This window comes from Athene cunicularia, assembly GCF_003259725.1.
Source record: "Athene cunicularia isolate RWA chromosome 2 unlocalized genomic scaffold, athCun1 chr2_part2, whole genome shotgun sequence".
NCBI classification, from domain to species: Eukaryota; Metazoa; Chordata; class Aves; order Strigiformes; family Strigidae; genus Athene; species Athene cunicularia.
The window spans coordinates 5,290,051-5,312,766 of NW_020799096.1; the positions used below are offsets into that span (position 1 = coordinate 5,290,051).

General features: G+C 39.6%; 1 protein-coding gene across 2 annotated transcripts in view; it reads left to right on the forward strand.

Annotated features, from left to right (window-relative positions):
* Positions 1-22,716, forward strand: part of ELMO1 (engulfment and cell motility 1) — a 307,238-nt gene that overhangs the window by 57,797 nt on the left and 226,725 nt on the right. For both annotated transcript variants that reach the window (XM_026843869.1, XM_026843870.1), the window contains exons 4-6: positions 2,745-2,785; positions 3,933-4,005; positions 16,718-16,768. In XM_026843869.1, the coding sequence (XP_026699670.1) occupies positions 2,745-2,785; positions 3,933-4,005; positions 16,718-16,768 (165 nt within the window). The remainder of the gene's footprint in view (positions 1-2,744; positions 2,786-3,932; positions 4,006-16,717; positions 16,769-22,716) is intronic.

A 22,716-nucleotide genomic window follows, 5' to 3' on the forward strand; every position in this document is an offset into this window, starting at 1 on the left:
GAAAGAATTTTGTCTGGAGACTTGCAGGGGAGTAAGGGGAGTGCAGCCCAAGGGATGATAAGGAGCAGCATCTTGTTAGTATTGCAGTGGTATTTGTTTTGCTTTTATTCATTTGTAAAGTGCTATCAAATGACTCATTGCAAACTCTGTATCCCAGAAGAGTTCTACTTTTTCTCACCCTATTGCTGGTAACTGAGTTGTACCTAGTCATGTGTTGTAGCGCTAGTGCCGCAGGAGGACAAAGCCGTACCATGAAGCCTGACTGTATTAGTAATTTTTATGATTTGAAGATCCATTTTGTTTTTCTTTTTCAACTGTCCCTTACAAGTTCTAGTTGATTTGTTGTGGGGTTTTGTGAGTTTTTTTTATTTGTTTGTTTTGTCCAAGTTTTTAATTTCAAAGAGTGTCATGTAATAATGCAAAGGTGCTATAGAATAGGAAAAGGGGGAGGGAGAAGCGTAGGATTGAGAAAGGGCATAATAATGATTTGGAATGTAGTTTTATCTAACCTTCTCAGTATTTATAGTATTGCCAGTTTGGGTTGTTAAAGTGTCTTTTCATCATAGTTTCCAATGGGAAACTGTAGTTCCTGTGGGAAGTAATGGGGAGTAGAGACGGTTACTCTTTTTGTCCTCCATTGTATTAAATCTGTTAGCAGATATCAGATTACTTCCTAAAGGGAATTAATATCCCAGATACAAATTTCATCAAAATAGACAAATACTGGAGCAGGACCAGCAGCAGCATCCTGAGGAGAGAAGGGGAGGCAGCGTGCAGAGCTGTGTGCTCTGCTTGGCAGCAGCTGACCCACAGACTGGCAAATGTGTACTGGGTGGCAAACTGGCCTAATCCCACTACAGACAAACCTGTGCTCCTCCCTCTACCCTCTGTCCCTCCTGAAAAATGAGATTTTATGTTTTGGGGAAGGATAGAGGGAAGAGAACAGTTGAAAACAGGGATTGCTTTCACAGGATTGCAGAAGCTACAAATCTCTTGAGGATGAGGACAGCAGGTGAAAGGAGCTGCACGTAAGTGACAGAGTAGACCAAACTCAGGAACTGATCAGGCTGAAAAATTGTGTGGAAGAAAACACTTTTTCTTTCTCGCATGATCTGCCTGATCTACTTGATCTGCTTCGCAGCCTGGCTGTGGCTATGCGAACAGCTGAGCCAGCACAACAGAGAGAAGCTGTTGTGGAGAAAGGACGTGTTGGCTGCTGTAGCAGGGAGCAGTTTCACACTTCTTGCCTTTTCTTCCATGTGCCAGTATTTGCTAGCCATTTAGGCACATAGCAAGCCAGACGAGGTGATCCAGATGAAAACCATTTATTCCCTTTTTACTGGGCCACTTTTCAGTTAGGTCAAGTTCCCTAGTGTGGCTCAGCTGGGTGTTCACGTGAAAATAGTAATGGGCAGTGAAAGAGGAAGGATGGAAACCAAGGACTGAGATGGTGTGGCAAGAGGACACAAGATCCTTTCAGCAGGTGCTTTCATTCATGTTTGTTTAAAATGGTCTTGTGTCAAGTTTTTGCCTGTTTATAAACTGGCTTAGTTTTGTGTTGAAACAACAAATCCTTCCCTGATCCTGACCTGACCAGGGAATACCCTCACTGACTTTCTGTCTATGCAGTGATGCAGTTCAGAAAACAAATCCAAGGGAATAATAATTCTCCCTCTGTGTAGTGCACTCTGCTACTGAATTAATTTTTAGCCTAATCAGTTTTCTATAAATGTTAAAGGGGAAACAGCTTGTTTTGGCAACAGTGTTGGTTTATTGGTGGTTGTATGGTGGGTTTTGTGTATTTTGTTCATTTTTTCTGCTTTTTAAGAATTCAGTGAGCTGTGATTATTGGAAGTAAGTGGAGAGGGGCTTCTATTCTGCTCAGGTTATTTGGGGAGTTTTCACAAAGCAACAGATCTGTGTGGCATTGTGTGGTCATCCAGCATTGGAGGAAGAAGGCTCAGTAGTCACAACTGGGAAATGTGGTCTGGGGTTTTTTTGCCATGCAACTTCATATATGTTTCTGAGATATAAAAATACATTTTCTTTGAGCCAGCAGTCTTCTAAAAACACTTGCATGTGCACTCTGTTTATAAAAATGTTCAGAGCATTGCAACATCACCAAACTAGACTGTTACTTCTATTTTGGGACCCAAAGCAACAGAGCTGTTTTCAGTCAATCCAAATGCTTGTGCTTGCAGATGTAGAGAATAAAGCAGAACTGATACATCTGGGATCTTAACACCTTCCAGCTGGTGTTTTATCAGAGGGGAACCTGCATATGTGTACTTGAGAGAGAGGATTATTGTCATCATATGACCATATCTGAAAGGGACAAAAGAAGGTTTAAAAATATTGAATGTCTTCTTGCTTCAGATGTCATTCCTGGAAAATGCTCATGTTGATATCTAAATCTTCTGTTTCTGTTGGGTAATGAGATGCAGTGTACACAAAAGACCCTTTGATATCTCAGTTGAGAAGCTGAGTTGATGCGGTATGGGCTAATGTTGACAAAAAGGACTGATAATGTCATCATGCATATGTGTAGAATCGATGTCTTTATAATTATCAGACCAAACCAGCAGAAATTTTGGGGTCCTAGCAAGCTTGATATTAAACTAGAAATGAAATACTACTAGCTTGTTTTCTTCTTTGCAGCCAGTGGTTTTGGAATCATATTTTAACATCTCAGGGCTGTTCCAACTCGGTGATTTTTATTTTTTTTTTCTTTTTTCCTTAACCAGAAAAAGCCACTGTCCTCAATAATAAAAGAAGTCTGCGATGGGTAAGTTCTGCCATATAGTACATACTAGATCCTATACTTTTTGAGTTATTAAGCCAATCAGGAGATAATTTATTCTGAAGAAATTCTAGATATCCTGTATGACTATGTCATTAGTTTCTTAAATCTTGTAGTTGTTTTATCTTCAGATTTTGAATTTGCAGTGTATTTTAGATCAATTATTTGCAAGATGAGGTTCCTAACAATGCAGCTCCATCATGTGGGTGACTCTCATTTAGACTGTTTATTGCCTTTCTGCACAGAGATGCATTTTACCCACTCACTTTACACTTGTGGTCCCTTTAGTTAAGGAACTAAAGCACTGACTGTGGCTCTTTCTGAGTGCAGGGTATAGTGGCCTCTGTAAGCTGGTCCAGTTGATGTGACTGCTCACATGAAATTGAAATGTTAATCACAAGTCCTGCAATATGAACTAACCATTGGCTAAGAGAAATATCTTGCTTTAGTTTTAATATGTTAATATTCGGGGGTAAAAATGCTGTTTTAAGCAAGTGTTGCCACACAGAAGGAAACTAGTTTATATTCATCAAATTGCTGCTGAGTTAAAAAGGTGGTATTTTATGTGTAATGTAATGTATCCACTTAACACCGTATGTGTTGGGCATTGTATAAGCTAACATAAAATCCTGGTACTGTAAATTTTTTTGTCTTAGTGATTTAGTGATCTTGCTTACTGCAAGCAAAAATAATGCTTGCTATTTCTGATGGACCTGAAATTAATATCAGATCATTATCAACTTACTTCTGGAGCACTGAAGTGTCACTGTATTGACAAAGTTTCTCTTCCTTGTCCAACCCGCCCCCTGACCCCCCCCTTCTTTTTATCTTTGCCTTGGAAGGAAGGTATTTGTTATGTAATTTCTTTCTTGACCACGGTCGAATTTAGGCTTTTGTTTCAAATATGCAAAGGGAAAAATTCCTTTATAGGATGTATTTGTACTGAAAATTTCCCTTTGTAAGGGAATGCTTTTATCTTAAACTGTGGAATTCATCATTGAAAGCTATGGAAAAGTATGAGAAATACATGGGAATGACAGGCACTTGTTTGATCGTAGTAATATTATGTAAAGGGTACCTCTCAATTTGTTAACATTTCATTTCGTGATTAATTTATTTTCGTATTTCTAAGGTGGTCTCTTGCAAATCATGATCAATTTGCACTGCAGCATGCTGATAGTTCTAACTTCTACATCACAGAGAAGGTAGGTAAATCATTCAACACAATTATTGCATAGCCTATTGAAATGCTTGCCACAGTCATTTATTTTAAATTAAAATATATAAAAACATAGAGTATTTTCTGTAATGCAGTGCCGGTGAGAGGGTAAGTACTAGGAGACCGGGTTTAATGATTTTGCCCAGATTTCTTCTGCTTGGAAAGGGAAGTAAAAGTTTGAATGTGCCAAGGCCTTCACATCTGTTGAGTTTGAGACTTCAGCACTGAGCCCTTCAGCTTTGGTATTTGTGCATGTTTAGTATTCTGCTGACAAGTGGTGTACAGGAAATTGAAATATGTAAAACATAAAGAGCTCTTTGAAGTCTGAGGAGACCTTCAATGCATGTCACTTCCTCCTTGGGCTAATCAGGTAGAAATAAGTTTCAGTGATAGTGTAATATTTTCTACTCCTCCTGTCCTGCCATCTTGTCCTTTTCCAGTTCTGTATGTTATGCTGTCTTATTTTTTCGGTCCCCAGATAGCGTGGAAATAGGTGATTCACAAAGTGATGCAATGATTTCAGCACAAAGTAATGAAATGGCTATAGCTGTAATAAAAATGGAATGTCTAGTCTAAATAAACGGGACGTAATCATCTGAACGAGACCAAATAGTACATTCATTCCTAGCATTACTGATAGAATTACTGAAATTAAAGAAAAAACATTAATGTTTGAAAAAGTATACACATTAATCCTATAACTTCTAAGCAATGGGAAAAGAACACTATTCAAAACCTGCTGAAGTCCGCATGCAGATTCGGTAACCCTAGTGGATTTAGAGTGAAATAGATCTGAGCTTAGCTGCATAGACGTAGATGCCTCTTGTTTACCCTTTTATCAGTTTTGGCTTACTCAAGCAGAAGGGATCTTTTAGTTTTGTTTTGCATTTTACAGTTGTTTAGGATCTGCTAAATAGAACTGAGACAGGAGCTAATTTTCTCTTGCTGTAATTCTTAACCCTACCCAAGAAATAAAGGGAATTTAGGCACAGTTAAGCATTTAGAAAGACTAAATTTAGCAAGACAGCTAGAGCAGTTGTTTATAAGATATAGTGCTACTTTTTTTTTTTTTTTTTTTTTTTTTAGCAGACCAGTTTCAGTTTTACCTTAACTGTTTGGCAGCCCAGACAACCTCATCAATGTGTCACAGTTTGTTTTGGGATCCCCCCTTTTTGCTTGTTTTTTCTCCCTTCTGTTCAAGTTTCAGTTGACAGACACTTCAAAGACCACCATAAGGAAAACTGCTGAAGTAATTATTGGCTTGTGTGTTTAGCCTCCACCCAAATTAAATAGCAAGACTGTTTTGCTAATTGCCCTGAATTGTGACACAACATTTTTGAATAAGCCAGACACAACTGAACTTGCCTGTTGGCTTTTAAGCTGGTGATTGTACACTGAATGTTTCCAAGAAGCCAGGACTGAGTAAATACTCAGTTGTTGAAGGTACTTGTCCTAATACAATTGGAGGAATCTTCCAGGCTTTATCTCCACCTTCGGTGGGTAGAATCCTGCAGCTTTGGAGAAGAGAAATGTTTTTCTGTTCTGCATAAAAGGAAGTCTGGTGGCTTTTGGCTGCCTTTAACTTGCAATAAGGTTGGAAAATGATGGTCTTCTAGAACATTTTGGATTGTACTGCAGAGAGGACTTTGAGTTTGTTTATTCCCTACTGAAAATATGCAGAGTGTCTGACTCTGAGTCACATAAATAAGAGAGAAGAGCTCTAAATGCCACCAGTATTACTCAGATGTCTGTGACTTTTATTAGATATTGTTCAGTGTTTATCACTGCTTATTGGATAGTGTCTATAAAGAGGCTTATATAGGCCGTCACCCCTTCTACATACTTTCCCTCATTTGTGCACAGTAGAATGTTGTTGCTTTCTGAATTAAAACGTGAAAAACATCAGGCATGAGGACAAACACATGCACTTCAATGAAGCTACAACACTAATTGTCAAAGCCCACATTGTTTTAATCTGCCTCTTACTAGGACATCAGCAGAGCTCTTTTGCAACAGTGACAGATTCTAATAAGTAAGTATTTTTCACTGCTCTCTAAGATGAATTGTATGTCTGTACATATGCAGAAAACATTATGTGTAGGTCATGTTTCTGCAGAGCCTGGATGACTGCTGATTTATGGCCTTCCAGGTAGAGATGCCTTTTTAAAAATATCACCATGTTTAAAGTTACCAGAAAGAAAAGCAATTAATGAATTCTTGTACAAAGTAGCCAGAAACTTTGAAGTGAAAACGTTACAAATGTGGGACTGTCAACACATGGCTTACAATTATATTTTTGATTTTGGGTGGCAAACAGCGCATCTGTGTTTTGGTTGTCATATGTAGAACTCTTTATCTTTTGTAGCTGACCTATATTTCCTGATTATACCGAACATAAATAAAAACAACGCCCAAGCAGTTCTGTCTCCTACTTTTTTTTTTTTTTTTTCCCTGGCTGTATTATTTGGAAAAATGCCTCTACAGGAGTAGCAATAACTCCTTCAGACAGTATAAGGACAGTCTTTTAACACATCTTGAGTCAGCCAGGGTTCTTACTAGAGACAGGGCTTATCACAGCAGATGCGGTTTGGACTGCTGTCTCTGGGGTTCTGGTTTGGCTATATCTGTGCCTCTGAAAGTGGAAATTATTAATTACATGTTGTAGTGATTTAAAAAAAAAAGAAACAAAACAGGAGAAATAAAATAAGAGGTTATGTGAAGAAGAAAACCAAGTAGGCATAGTGCCTAAGCTTAAGCCTGGTGTTTTGATCGCAGGGTATTTGATTTTTAATTATATTAATAGGTGAGACTTTTTTTAAAGGCCTTACTTATCATGAAGGGGCATTTCCATGGTAGGTCAAACATGTAAAAGCCTGACTTCTGAATCAAAATCTCATTGTGCTAGATACTATATAATAAAGCATAAAAAAGTCAGCTTTGCTTCAATCTGTCCAGGTTGTACCTGAATAGATGCTTGCATACATCAGATGTACTAACTGAGGAATTCTATAGCCTGGATGAGCTGAGGTTTAGAACAGAAAATGCTATATGAAGAGTAGAAAATGGCTGCATAATTTTGTGTGCTATGTGTGTTCCTGAACGAACCGCAGCTTGCATATTTGTCCACTGTGCTCCTCTGCTGGCAGTACTAGGAATCCAGGGACAGACAGCTGAGTGGCTCAGGCATCACGTTGGTGGGTGTGCCCGGTCCCTTATTGCTGCTCACCGTTGGCCTTGCAGACAAGGTCTGGCTCCCCTAGATCCGTTTGTGTGCCTGTGTGGCCCACCATGAGCTCTGGGTCTGGGAGGGATCAATGTTAGCTCAAACTTGGTCTCTTAAAACAAAAAGATTGGGGAGGAGCTGGATCATTGCAGCTTTTCAGATTACAGTACAGCCTCAGAAATGTTGTCTTTGTCACATCTGAAGGTGTGATAAACCACAGTGTTTATCAACAAGGGGGCCTTGCAGGAGTGTGGGACTGGGGAATTTACAGTGTTTAAACTGGCTTCACTGTTGAAGGCAGAATGTGGTGGCTCCTTAACCCTTCACCTGAGCAACTTATCAGGAATAAAAAGCTGGCTCACTCTTGCTGAGGGACTTTGTGAGCCAGCTCCGAGCTATGCTCAGCACGCAGTGATGATACTGGTGCCATTTTTTGCATGTTATCTTTTAAATGTAAGGACATTTCATCTCTGTATTGACTGCAGCCCATTTTTGTTCAGTCACAATTTGTTGTGTTTTCTTTTTTTACATCTGATGCCACGAAAACTCCCCGTGTTTTTTTCATTCTTTCCCGACTCCTGCATTTCCCTTCCATTCTTATGTGCTTATTGCATGAAGTGGAGAGCAGACACTGAGTTCCTTCCATTAATTTTGAGAGGCTTTTTTTTAGTGCTGTTTTGCAGAGGGAGCTGCCCCCACCTTAGTTTCATTGTCATTACTCAGCTCTTTGCTGTGTTTGCAGATGGGAGATCCTTCTAGCCTCTGCCTTCCCCAAGCTGGGAACCTGGGTACAGTCCCTGGTGCTTGTTCTTTCTCAAAGGTGCTTTTGCTTGTGACCTATTTTTTGCTGAATACAACCTGTAATTGTATATTCATGTGAAATTCCCCTGTGTCATTAGAGGCTCCCTGTGTGGGCGTCTATGCAAATGACAGGACAAGAAATGAGCCACTTGTAGGATTGGGTTTTTTTGGAGGTTTTTTCTTTCATGGTTCTAGTATTCATCTGTTTTCACTGATTAATTGAACTTCAGTGAGTTGGAAGTAAACATTCTCAGTAATGAAGGCTTCTGATTCAGTAAAGGAGCTGGTACTTTGTAAACAGCTGAAAATGAGAAGTAGAATGAAGGCTGGGAACTAGAGAAATTTATTAAGTGATCTGTTCCTCTCATTTGCCATTTTACATTACTCTTGATAATAGATTTGTTAGTAATGCCACGTAAATGGCAGCTTCCAATCCAGATCTAACCTGGACCAAACTATGCCCGTCCTTTGCCTTTTCTCTGCCACTCATAGGACATCTGGTATGTCCCTCATATTCACAGATTTCTTCCTATTTTGGTGCATAGCCCTGCAGAAATTGCTAACAATAAGGGCAGCACAAAGAGTCAGAGCGGGCGTGCTCCTGCCTGCTTGATGGATGCTGGTAGCACTGCCCTGTGGCCTCCAGTAAAATCTAGTGGGCACTAGTTATATTTCTCCAGTGAACACAAGTAAAACTTGAGTATCCATACACTAAATCACTTTCAGTCCTGCTTCGTTCAGGCTGTTTTCAAGAACAGTGGTTTTTAGGACTCATTTTGTAGGACTTCAGGTTTATGCTACTTTTTTCCAAAGAAAAGAATTCTGTCCTCTCAACCTGTTACACTTTCTGGTCCCAGTATGGACAGCTTAATACTTCTTCTTGCCTCCTTTTTAAGTATTTGATATGACAGTGTCTTCTATTTAGTTCGTTAGTTCCACATTCAGGCTGATGAGATGGATCAAGTGTTGGGTTTTTTTTTTAAAAAAAAAGCTGTATAGATATTTATTTTCTTGAATTTAGTTTGTAATTTTGCCCCACAAGTAATCACGAGAGAGGAAAGGCTCTGAAAATGTTTGTCTTTATGATTACAGCACTTGAAGATAGGTACGATATTCCACAGGCACAGCTTGAGTTCAGCTGATAGCAAACTGTTAAGTGTTAGATCTGGCTGACAGAAAAGTGCTCTCTTCATACTTTAAAGAACAACCTATTTGGATGGATGCTTTTACAAGGCGTGTTCAACGGGCATCACAACTCACTGCTGAAAGGGATCCCGCCACTTCATTTCTGCTGGCTTTTTTTTTTTTTTGGGATAATTTTTGGAGGTGATAGCAAGGTGTGTGGGGGTCATTATGTGCCACTAATTCATTAAATTTGCTTAATAAAAAGTCTGCCTGATCTGATATAAGGGTGAGGCAGGACCCTTGAATCATGTCCAGGTATGGGCTGCAGAGTAGGTAGGAAGAAGTTAAAGCAAGGGTAGGAAGAAGAATAAAACTTCGCTGTCATGTCCCTCAGTTGCGCATGGAACTGGCTCGGCCTGATGTGGAATGACCTTGTTGACAAATTCCAACTGTAGTCATAAATGGAGGAGGGATGTTTTACCTATGGTCCCTCTATGTCTGAGAGGAAGGGTGCAGGCAAGGGAGTAGGAGTAGGGTGTACATGTTAGAGAAGCACAGTCACCTGCAGGCATCCCCGTAAACAAGTTTCTGTGTGGTTCCAAATGTGGTGGTTGCAAAATGAGCTGGCCCTCTTTCCTTCTTATACTATAGTGCTTATTCTTGTCTTTTACCCCAAAATGATAAAGTTTTCAGCTGGTGTAGTTCCCTTGTTGACTCATCAACTGTTATACAACTGTTTATGCCACATAAAAACAGTAGTAGGAATGAGCAAGAGACTGAAAAGCAAGACTCTACTTTATGGTAGAAAGCTGTGCTTTGATTTGGCAAAAGTGACTGTAAACCACAGTCTTGTCTTGGGTCTTCAGCTCTTTCTCTTAGTAGCAGCATCTGCTTAAGGAGCTATTGCTTCTGCACTGGCCCATCAGCGGTGCTGTCGGTGAATGTGTTGGGTGAACTGCATCAAAGAACGGACTTCAATTTGACAATCCTTATTTGAGGGTTTTTTTTGTGTCTATACCAGTTCCCTGTTCTGATTTCCCCACATGATCTCACCAATGGTAATATGAGCCCAGTTAAGTCTGTAATTTCCTGATGTTTATTTTGCAGTGTGTAGCTCTTACGATTCGACTTACCAGAGGATGATGGGGCGGCTTGTTATCTGCCCACCCCTTCCGTGTTACTCGTACGACTGTCTGTGTGTCTGTGTGGTTGCTTGAATTGGGGAACTCATCCAGGTTAAAAATAACTTGTGTGTAACTTCTTTCAATGTGTCAGAAGGATGTCTGCCCACAGTGTAATACCACTGCTGCTCTGCAGAGCAGGTGCTACCTGATAATATTGTCCTTGTGGATCACTCCACCGGAAGATGAGTAAATCATGCAAAGTATGGACTTTTTCTTAGGATATGTTTCAGTGGAATTCAATTTGTTATTACTGTTGCTGGAGAAAAAGGTAGTTGAGCTTTCTTTTTCCTCTCCATTGCTTCATTTACTTCACTTCACTAGCAGCTACTGCTGGAAGGTGAGTTGGTTCAAGTCATGGATCTGACAAACCAAAACTCTGGAAATTTTTTTTCCCCCTCCTTTTTTGTGAATGAAGGGGAGAAGAAGAGGTAACTTTTTTTTATATTAGGTGGTTGACTGTTGCTGCATGTTGCTAGATCTGATGTAGGGAAAGTGTTGGGAGCCCACATGCTAGAAGGATATGTGCAAAATTGTGCCTTTTGTGGGTTGTGGAGTTTCAGTGGATTAGGTTTACCATGAAACTGTACTACTGGTGTAACTTGGTTTATTTACTAACTTCTGTAATCCTTGAATAGGGGCGGATAAACAGCATGCAGAAAACTTCCTCATTTTAGAAACTTCAGCCAAACTACCAACACAGTTTTTTTTAAGAAAAATGCTGTCATCAGATTCTAACATGAAAAACTAGAGGACATCTTCCCTGTTCCCAGCAGCTTCCTGGAACAGGAATTTTATCACAAGATTAATTGCCTCAGTATTTATTTAAAACAGGAGGGTCCTGTTATGCAAAATAGTACAATGTTGATAATTACTTATATCTCTTAGCTCTCATCTTATTAAAGTTTTTGGTGACTAAAAATGAACTTAAGAAATTTCCTACCAAGTTAGCCAGATGCTATATCTAACCTCATAGTTTATCTCCAGCTGTAACAGTAAAAAATGTCATTCAGTGGTCTGATGATGACTTTCACTCCCTTCATGCTTCCTCAGCATTGACATTTGTTGTACTACAGGTTGTTGGAGGCTACATCTACACTTAGTCCCTTTAATATTCCATATAAAGGTCATGACCTCGTCTTGAAGAGTCTCTTCTTGAGGTCTCTTCTCTTCTTGAACCCTCTGATACTGCCTGTTTTCACAACCTGTTGGCACAGCAAGCACAAGTAGTTCACTGCCTGCTGAATGAAGAGGTATATTCTACCCCCTAGTTCTCATACTGAAGTATTTAATTACAACAGTTCTGCATTCAGCTGTCCACTACATTCCCTCCTGTGGCCTTTGTTCCTCCAAACTGAGGAGAGCTTGCCTTGTGAGGCAACTCCTCAATCCCAAGCGTTTCACTTGCCTTTTTCTGCATTTTCCGTGAGGCTACTGTGTCCTCCTTAAGACATGAAGATCAGAACTGCAGACAGTGCCCTGCATATGGATGCATGAAGTTCTTGTGACAGAATGATGCCTTCTGGTTCACAGTGCCACTTCTGATGATGTCCAGTGTTTACTGGCTGCTGTAGCACACTGAATCTGTGCTTTAAAGATCTGCCAACAAGAGCTTTGCTTCTCTTTCCTGAGTTGTTGACATAGAAATTAACTCTATGTATCATTTTGTCCTTATTTACTACTTATTTACTACTTTATTACGAATAATAGAAACACATGAAGAATTTCAGGTTTCTTAACTGTTATTCTTTAGCCCAGTTAGAGAAGTCTGAAGAAACTGTTTGATCAAGGTTAAAGAATAGTGCTGAGCGAGCTATAACCATGGGAACCAATGCTTCTAGTTCTTCCTCAAATATGTTAAGAAAACATTCCATTCCAACCATTTACAGTGAGCTGAATCTTGAGACATTTTGCTGGGTCTAACAGATTATTAAAAAGATAAGGCAAATGCATGGCAAAATAAACTTTAATTTTGCATGATAAGTTTTCCGAAGTGTGTCTCCAGCAACTCTCTGAATAAATGGCTTGACTGTTTTGATAGGATTTTTTTGAAAGCCAATTCACGTACTTCATTCCTCTGCATGGTTTGGTGGACTCTGTTAATACTTGAGGCCTGCTTTTTAGCTGCAAGTCTCCTACATGTGTTTTGGGCAAAGTAACCCATGGCAAAGCAACGACAGAGCTTTGAGAAGGGACAGAATCTGGTGGCAGATAATGTAGGTTCATGTTGCTCAAGCTGGTGGAGTTGGAAGTCAGAGTACCCTAAGATGTGGACACAAGGCAAACTGTCCAGGTATTCTCTGCTTACTACTGTTTTGTTGTTTGTGTGTTTTCTTGATAGTACTTGTCTGTCTGATTGAAAACTCAGCTTGAAAAGTATTGTGAACCCGTATGCTTGGAAATGCTACCTACTCAATTAGAATAAAATAATCTTGTGAGTGTAGACTCTTGCTAGATATACTGCAAAAGGGACTTATTTGTATCCATAATGTAACAGCTGTCTTAGTCCTAGGTAACATTTAGAACAAATTATTTTCTTGTTACTAAGGGTTTTTTTTAGGGGCATTTTAGATAGTACCGTTTCACTAGTTCCCTCACATGCCCAGGAATACGGTTTCCTAATACAGATAAACAGCATGAACGCTATCTACAAGCCTGATGTACACTTGAGAAAGAGATCAGAAATGTCTTGGAAGAGGGTTTTTTTGTTTGCTTTTTGTCTTGTTCTTGCGTTCCGTGGCCTGCCCCCCTCCACCCTCGTAGGTGGTGGTGAGCCCTGTCCAGAATAGCAGTGGTGCTTACAACTATGATTGCCAAAGCCAGGCTGCTGTAATGACGTTCTGTTATCCTGGAAAAGAAATCCACAGGATGCTCTCCCTAATACTAAGCAGATTAACTGTGTGTAAATGTTGCAATTGAAATTAACTGGCATGCTGACTACTGCATCACACAGTTAATGTAGGAAATCCTCTTGGCTTAATTGTACGCTTACACGCTGTTTCTTGGTAGGCGCTTAAGCCATTATTTAGAATGGATAAACAAAATTGGATTTTTTTTTTTTTCTATTGGGGAACAGCTAACCCTTTTCAGGTTTTGGCTATCCTGCTGGGTTAGAGATTTGATGCTTTGAATACTTTCAGAGAGAATGCATGGGCTGTTTTCCTTAAGCCATTGTCTAAATCAGGAGTTGAAGATGAGCTGCCTATCTTTTGTGATAGCAGTGGTTGAATTTACAGTATAGGACAGACTTATGCACTTCGCTCTGGACCAGGCATGGTGAAAAGTCCTTGGGCTTTGTGTGCTGTGGGCTCTGACAAGCATTGCAACTCTTGAGTCTGAAAGCTTTGGTGCTTCAAACTTGGCTTGATAAATAAACAGAAAGACCCCAAAGAAAACTTCCAGAAATGCTTTTATGTATGCTGTGTGATCTTTTTCCTCTGCTATTTTATACATAACCTGCTGACATGTGATCACCCTGGAGAATAGCTCTTCTCTTGTTTATCTATATGTGGTATATGAACTTCAACCAGGTTGTAAGCTTCCCTTTTTCCACTTGTTTTTTAAATTCCTCTGGCTATAGAGAAATAGTGTATTTTTAACAAAGTATTTTTCACTTGATAGGTTGGTTGTAAATTCAGTCTATGCAATCTGTAAGTGTCCTTATTTAATTAGAGGTTTATTTTTTTAAAACTTCATGCACAATACTGTAGAGGTTATCAGGTTAAGCCCAGATTTTTATGGGTTAGGGTTTCATCTTATGACAAACCTGCTGTAACTGAACAAACTCTGGATCATAGTTTCAGCTGAAGCAACTGTGAAATAATATAATTCAGGCTGTGGTTGACAGCTTACTGCTCCCAAAATGGGAAGGTATAATTCCTCCTAATTCTTCCCTCATCTTTTTCCCACTGCCTCCCTGCTCCCAAAGAGACAGTTCCACCATCTTTCTTGGGTTTGTGCTGGTGCACAGTCCTTGCAGAGCTTGTTTCTTTTTATTAACCTGACTGAAAACTCTCCTCCCCTTCCAGCTGGGACTAGTTTCTGCCAGGTTAGTGAGATTGTGAGACTGACCTGCAAACAGGTCTGTCTGGTGACAGAGCTGACTTGAGGTAGAAAAGGGAGCCCGTGGGTGGGAGGGAGTAGTACTCAGCTGTTCAGCAAACTCCTCGAGCCTCCTGAGACCACCATGTAGCTTCCTCACACAATGTCTGATACCTCGTGTTTGCAATAGACTTAGAGTGTTTACAGAGATGCTCATTATAGTCCAGATGAAGTGACTTAAACCACAAACTCATTTGTATATCTTATTTAGTAATTCATGTTACTTAGAGCAAGAAATATAAACCTAAAGTTATGCTGCTGAAAAAATGAGGCTCTGTGTGTGCTCTTATTTATGTTTAAGAATAGTCTATTTACTTAGCTCCAACGTTTTCGTAAGGATATCAGGGAACTTTGACTTCTGAATGCAATTGGTACAATTTAAGTTGTTCAAGTGTTATCTGATTCCCTAACTATTTTTAATATTGTTCTATGCTGGGAGTTGCTGCCTTCCAAGTAAAGCTGACGGAACCCTGTGTGTATGTGTTCATGCCCGTACTCTGGCCTAACACAGCTGAGGTCCAGTGCCTTAGTCTAAGCTGTTGATGGAGGTAGATTTAGCCTATGCTGACTGTCTGTCCTAAAGCAATTACTTTTATTCAGTTCTACGAATCCAGGAGGTGGTAACAGTTTAAGCCACCACAAGCGTTCACAAAGTGAGTTTGTTTCAATGCTGATTTAGATTAAACCACACAAATGCACTATTGCCACTTCATACAGATTCAGTAGATGTGATGAAACATAGCTGGTTCTGGTGCTGTTTCACTAGAAGAGGAGAAAATTTGGCACTTTGTTACTGCTGAGGGAAGTCGCTGTGTATTTAGCTGCTCACCCTTTTTTGCCCCTGTCTTGAGTAGAGGCTGGCTGGCTTCCCTGGGGCTATTCTGGAAGGAGGAGACTGCTGAGGACTGGGATGAGTTAGCTGCATATGTAAGCAAAGAAGAAAGCTTCTCCCTTCTACCCCCTGTGTTGTCTGGCACTTTAATTATGTCAGTTAGAGTGAAGAAGTCTTTGTGGGTGGAGAGCGATCTTGTAGGTAGCAAGAACCAATCCCACAGGCGAGTTGGATATCAAGAAAGAGGCAATGTACTGGAGTTTTATTTTTGGACTACTTGACCTGGATTCAGGCAAGATTTATCCTGGCTTTAGCATTTTGGATTTGAGATGTATCAGAATGGGAGCAAGAAGGATGAAATTAATTTGGGAAAAACTGCCTGAGAAGAAATACACTTTTTTGTTTGTTTTTGTTGAACACCAGTCTGCAGAAAGCCTCCAATGTCGTCTTCAGAACAAAATTAGCTCTTCTCTCTCAAACTGTTAGGGATTCCTCCAGTTTCTTTGACAAATAAGGGTATCGGCCCATGAACAAGCCATTGAATCATGAGTGAAGTTGTGAGTGTACATTTTAGCGCTATGCAGAGCCAGTACCTGTTAGTACGTTCATTGTGCTAGGTACTGTATTCTCTTAACCTGTGGTGAACAGGAGGTAGCTTGTTGAAACAGTGGCAGGCTTCCCTACACTCACCCCAAGGGAAGACCATGCACTGGGCAGTGACCACAAAGTTGTGAGGATACTGTAAACATACATGATAGCTTATGCCATTGCAGCTTTTTCATCTACCCATAGCTTTAGTTTAATTGAAAGCATTATGTGAGCTTAACCAAAAGAAAATGTTTAATGCCACTTCTTTCTGCCAGACGGGTAAGGAGAATGACTTACGGCATATTTGAACTGTACTTACCGCTAACAGCGATGCTTTTTTTACTTTGAGGGAGAATGCAAAGTCGTGGTGGCAGAGCTCAGTGGGTTGTTTCCAGTGGTTTAAGTCAGCATGTTCTCGTTATATAAAATGGAGAGCCAGCGGGATAAATTTTAAACCCTGCAGATGTTTAATGACATGTTTCAGCAAACTTACAAACTCCTCAACTATGTAGCACAATACCAGTGCCAGACACCATGGACAGTATATTTCAAAGGAATATTTAGAAATTTCCAGTGGAAGCTAGATTTTTAAAAACATGAAGTCATTCTTGAAAGGGTTCAGATTTGTTAAATACCCTGTGAACAGCCACCTATTTCTCAAAGCTAATGTTAGTATGCCTCAGTAGGGAAAATACTGCGTATATGTTAGCTCACATATGAAAGAGGGAAGCTTTTGCAAGCAGACAGGGGAATACTGGGGCTAGTTTGGTGTGGAATTCTGCTCAATGCATGTTTTGTCTTTTTATGTGAGTCTTAAATTAAAACCTGTTGGATTTTTCTCTTTCAGAATCGTAATGAAATAAAAAATGGAGCGATCCTTCGATTAACAACGTCTCCAGTGAGTTACTGTTCTGTTCTTCTCTCGCTTCAAACTGAAGATTTGATTAGTAAATCTTGTGAACTGGTGTATGTGTAAGGTTTAGCCACAATGTATCCCACAATCTTTCCACAAAGGAGGATAATGTTGCAGTCACAAGATGACTCTGTGTTATCTTTGGGGTTTTTTTGTTTTTTGTTTTTGACTTAGGGGGTCAGGGATGGTATCTCTGAGTGATGTTTGGTGATAGAATTGGAACAACTGGGTGGTTTTTGCATCTCACTGCCTGTGCTGGGAACAGGTTTCACATCCAAGATACTTCTGCTTCTCTGCTGGCATTGCAGCCTCACTCAAGTTGTTTCTTTTCTGCCCCAGAGCTGACAGCCAGGAGAAAGGGCTGGAAGTTGAATCATGTAACGCTCTTCTGTGCAGCTTGGGTCAGAATTTTCCTGCTCTCTTGTGTTTCTATTGAGTGAGCAGCAACTGTAATGATGAGATTTTACTGTTTGGTTGGGGTTTTTTGTTGTTTTGTTGTTTTTTCAACTCCATCTCTTTGCCAGCTCCTCAGAAAGCACACGGCAGAGTTGTTGGTTGCCTTGTAATGGCCTGTTTTCCTGCTGAGTTGAGCAGTACTGTTGCCACATGCTGAAAGCCGCTATTAGTCCCAGAAGATGTATGTCTAAGGCAGCAGAAATCCCGTTTCCTTGCTGACAAATGTAGTGTGCCATTAAAATGGTTTACGTCTTCATGGTGATGTTCTAGCTTCTTCAGATTCAAAGCATCCTTATGGCCGAACTCTGTCACCCTGTACTGCAGATCATTTGAAGAGGCAAGATGGAGCTGTGGTGGCTTAACTTTTGGCTTCTGTTGAACCAGTTACTGCCATAAGATGCAAAATTTTCCATCTAGAAGCCACACAGAGATTATAGAGGTGTTTTTGGATGGATCACTTTTCAGTTAGTAGGACCTGGGCTCAAAGTTAAGAAACAGGGAAGTGTATGTTGTTACTAACTTCTCAGCTTCTCCAGGCATCATGTGCATTTCCATTCCTCCCCAGTCTGCTTAACCTGATAATGGCTTATATTAGATTTCGGAGGTGAACGAATTTGTACGCAGGTTTGTGTATAATTGGAAATTGAAGCAGCCAATGTGGAAACAGATCGATATCTCAAGGTTTTTATTAAGTGACTGCAATATTAATCTACAGGAGTGTAACTTCCTAACAGAAAGCACTTCTAAGCAGCAGCCAGCTGGGCAAAGACGAGATTTCTGATATCCTTAATCATATTTTTCAGTGGTTGTTATATATGGAGCTTTAGAGTCATAAGAATAAACAACAGTTTAAGGCCATGGCTTTGTCAGAGTCTATGAGACTCAAGGGTCTCTTGCCATATGTCACCAGAACAGCCTTGTACATGGGGAAACCACTTGCTCGTGGAGTAAACCCCATTTGGTAGAACTTCCTCACAAACAAGACATCCCCCAGCACCAGCTCCTCCTAACCATTCAGACTTCTTAAGAACAAATATCTGCTCCACTGAAAAAGGGCTATCTACTGCTCAGACTTGGGATCTTGTGAAATCAAAACATCTGTGGTTCATCAGGAACCAATGTGGTCCAAACTCACTGCATCATTCTTCCATGTAACCACAGCATGGAGTGACAGCATGAGGTGGCTGATGGAATCTTTGCCTGTCTCAAAATCCACAACCAGTTGTACCCTACAAAACTGAAGAGAGGCTGTGCTGTGACTGATCTGTGGAAATCGCTGTCTGTTTGGCTTCATGATCACTTGTGCAATTGGAAATGAAACTTACAAACGCAAAAGACAAATTTTGGTTTTATAGTACTTTCTGCTGATACCTATGGGCAGGAAGGTGGGACTTTGCAAAAGACTCTCTTCTGTGTGTTCTGTTTCTTTGGTGATTGGCCATAGATGAGTCAACCAAGAAAGGGGTCCTTTAGGATATTGGGGTATTTACCTGTTACCTACAAAGTTATGGACCACTCTGGCAGTGGCCTGCAGTTAAGACTGACTCAGCTATCCTGTTATAAAACAGAAAGCCAGTCTATTTTCTAGTCTTCAGTATTGCTATTTATCCCTGAACCAGTGCTTATTTTCAAATTTTCTGATATTTTAAAAAAAGTTTTTGTTAACTTTTTCCCAGAATCAGAGAGGTAGTTTGGAAGGAGGTTTCAAAGGACTGAATTGGTTTTTGGCAGATTAGAGAGTATTTTTATTCTTCAAATAGACATAAAATGAAGTTCTGCATGTTCCCACCCTACAATAGTATCTTTGCTTTTAAGGTACTGTTGAAGTGGTCATTACAGAGGTACCTAAAATAGATAGATTAAAGGCTTCCAAGCTGTGGTTTTTAGACTGGTGACCCACACAATGCTTGTCATTTACCCTGAAGAGCTAACAAGCCATCTGTTTCCATTTTTCCTCTGAGATTCTGTATGAGAGCAACAGTGGTTAGAGCAGATAATGTGAAGAACAGGCTGCATGATATACTCCTGCAAAATAGGAAAGATGCTTTCTTAGCTGTTAGAGCCGGGTGGGAAATGTGTTTCTCATCCTGTGAAAATACTAAGATTCGGTTTTCTCCCCCCCCCTGTTTTTCTTCTCTATCCTATATCCATATAAAGCTGAAACTATCTTTCCGTCCCCCCAGAAAAAGAAAATCATACTAAAAATGCTTTTTGAAGAGGTGGGGGAATTAGAAAAGTAGAGGAATATCGAGAGAAATTAGGAGGAGCCATGTACAGATTTTGCAGTGTCTGGGAGGTGTCCATGTAGTTCCAGAGAGGCCTGAGCTGCCTACTTTACTGGTTATTGTGGGTAAAACATAAAACAACTATCCTGAACTTCACAAGCCTTTTGAGGAAACTTTTTTTCCTTGAAAAGTTGAGAGGAATCGTTTTGACCAGTTCTGAAGACTGCGTGAAATTAAAATGCTTTTCTAGTTCTTAATGTTAATGCAACATACTGCCATGACAGCCAGTAGTCTGGCTATACCCAGGCTATATTCACAGTTGCATACCATGAATCATTGGAAATTGGGTGAGAAGGAGGAGATATGGGTATTTTTGAGTTTTGTTGTCATTGGCCTCAAATTACATATTGCTCATGTACACAGAGCAGGTACTATTAAAGACTAAAAACAGGGAGGGGGGGGGGGGTAATAAAGGTAGTTTTATCTGGAAGTAGTAAATCAGCATTTTTGGGTTGGCTTTTTTAAAAAAAAGGATTTGAAATCTAACTCCCCAAATCTAAATGTTAAATACTTTCTCTTTTTTAATCTCAAGTTTAGATTATTTTGTGTGCATATATAGGGACCTTCTTCAGAAAATCATTGTAAATATTTCAAGGGCAAAACTGCAGTTATGGTGTGCTGCTAAATCCATTATAAATGCTTGCCTTCAGAGATTTACTATGTGTCTATTTTAAACTTCTTTGAGTTAAAACTTTGCAAACGCCAGTCGTTAGGCCTGTTGGGAATTTGAACTGCGTCTTTGTTTCTGTAGGTCTGTTTGCTAAGTTTGTGTGATTCTCTGAAAGGCTGTTTTTTCTAAACAATGCTATTTTTTAACTCTATAAACCATTCACCACACAGACGCTCTGTTTCCTAGGTAACTTGAGTACAGATTGAATTTCTCTCATATTATCTTTGTTCCTATATCATCTTTCTTATTTATTTTTAACCTCTCCTATCATCTTTCTTAACAATTCTTCGTGCTATTGTGTGTTTTTGCAGTTTTCTGTGACCTGTTTTCCCCCTCTGTCCATTAGCATTTCTGAAGGGACTCATCAAAAATTTCTTATGCAACATTTCTTTGTATTTGAACATAAGTGACAGTTGAAATGCCAGATCCCTATTGTTTTGTGATACCCCTATTCCCGTGGATGGTGGGGAGGTGTATAAATAAATGAGCTGTAATTGCTCCGGAGAGTGAGACTGTTTCAAAAGGACAGTTGTGTCCTGCAATGCAGCAAGTGGAGGCCAACCTTTTGGTGTGTGTAACTGCAGGATTCCTTTGATCAGATCCTGCAAATCCTCATTCAAGTGACTAATCATTTTGGAGGATGCTAAAATACTGGGAAAATTGAACTGAAGGAACTGGCCTTTTTTTTTTTTTTTAAAAAAAAAAAATAATAATGCTTTTCAAACGGAATGTTATATGAGCACTCGCTGTTTATTTGAAAGTAGCTTTTGGGCACTTAAATAACACGCCTTGCTCATGAACTATATACCTTACATGCTGAGTCAATAGGTAGCCTTTTCTTATGTGGTATTCATGGTGCCTGATCATTTGCTTTTGTTGCCTGTTTTTCTTTGAGCCTCTAGTTGGAGATTGGTTGAGTTCTCAAAACTGTCAGTTGTTTGTAGGCAGCTGTATTTGCATTTCTAGCATGAACAATCATGTAAATAGGGGTTATAGCCATTATAGTGTTTTCCCTGAATGCTTTTACAGATGTGAACAATGTGGGTTTTGATTTTTGTGATCTACACAGACAAGGAAGTGTAGAGGGTTTTTTAACCAATTTCTACTTACACATCTGAATCCTGTATGGTTGAGTAAAAGTTTGGGTACCTGGTCTATGATCTTTGATCTACAGTTGCTTTAATATGTGCTCAGCTATCTTAATGTTCTTGGAGTTCAGTAAATGCATAAATATTTGCAGGTCTAGCCTATGATTGTGATTATGTTTATCATGTAATGGTAAATTAGTTATTACTGAACCTCATGCCAGAAGCACTGACCATGGAAGTCAGTGAGCCACTTTTAGATTTGTCTCCTCATAGTACAAGAGGAAGATTTGGGAAGTGGAATTCGTTTTTGTCTTTTTACAGATAAATATTTAGTCTCATGTTTTAAGGTTTCCAAAGGCATATTTTGAATAGTAAGCAAAAAGGATTGTTTCAAAATGCAACAAGAGCAAAAATTTCTTCTCAAACATTCATAAGTGGCTGATTGCATAAATCTATTTTAGGCGTATTTGCATAATACGTATGGTTATGCATCTGTAATGCTTTTATCGTTGATTTAGTACATGACTCTAGACGTGACCATTTCCCTGTTTCTGCCTCCTTAATTGTGTGTAGTGATTGTGTAGGACTGCTCTGTGTATTACGTTTCTATAGGGCTTTAGATGTAGAAATTGTGCTTGAGTATTAATGTAAAAATGTTAACAATTATTATATTTAAGAAAAAAAAATGGAATCGCATTGCTTACCTGGCATCAGATGCTAGTCAGCCTTGCTGGGTCTGTTGAATCTGGTTTGTGTATAATGATGATTATGTAACGTATCCACTCCCCCATTGCTTTCTGACGTATATGCAGTTGTAGGTGAAGTGGCAGTAACAAGCCAGAAAAAGGCAGCAGTTTAAACCACCATGGTATTTCAACATTGAGTGATTTAAATTAAACCACAGAAATGCACCTGTTTAGTTAGTACAAAGCTGTATTTAGTAGTTACTGATGGTCCGTATGCTCTTCTTCTAGCAGAATGTTAAATAATGTGACTAATTAATCTACAGGGAAGACCAAAACTCATATTTTATTTTATTTGCTTTTTGTGAAGTATAAAGAAGAAAGCTGATTACATAACGGCAAAACAGCAATTTAAATCAGTGGTCCAGATTTCTTCCGTAGCACATGAATGTTTGATAGTGGTTGCATTTGGAATCTGTGTTCTCCTTCCTGTCCTTGCTCACTGTATTTTGTATTCTGTACAGAAACCCTGCATACATCTGGGTAATAAGTTGCTTTCTAAGTTTGCACAAAGTACTCGTCAGCAAAGAAATTACAATTTTATCAGTAGAATCCCTTGTTAGGATGATCTTGGGATTCCTAACCTCCAAATGGCTATTTGAGTCTCTAAGCAAGTCACATCTTGGATTTAGGTCATTAGTTTTCTTTTTAAGCTGACAATCTCATCAAGCTGCTCCTTTTAAGCAGTGCT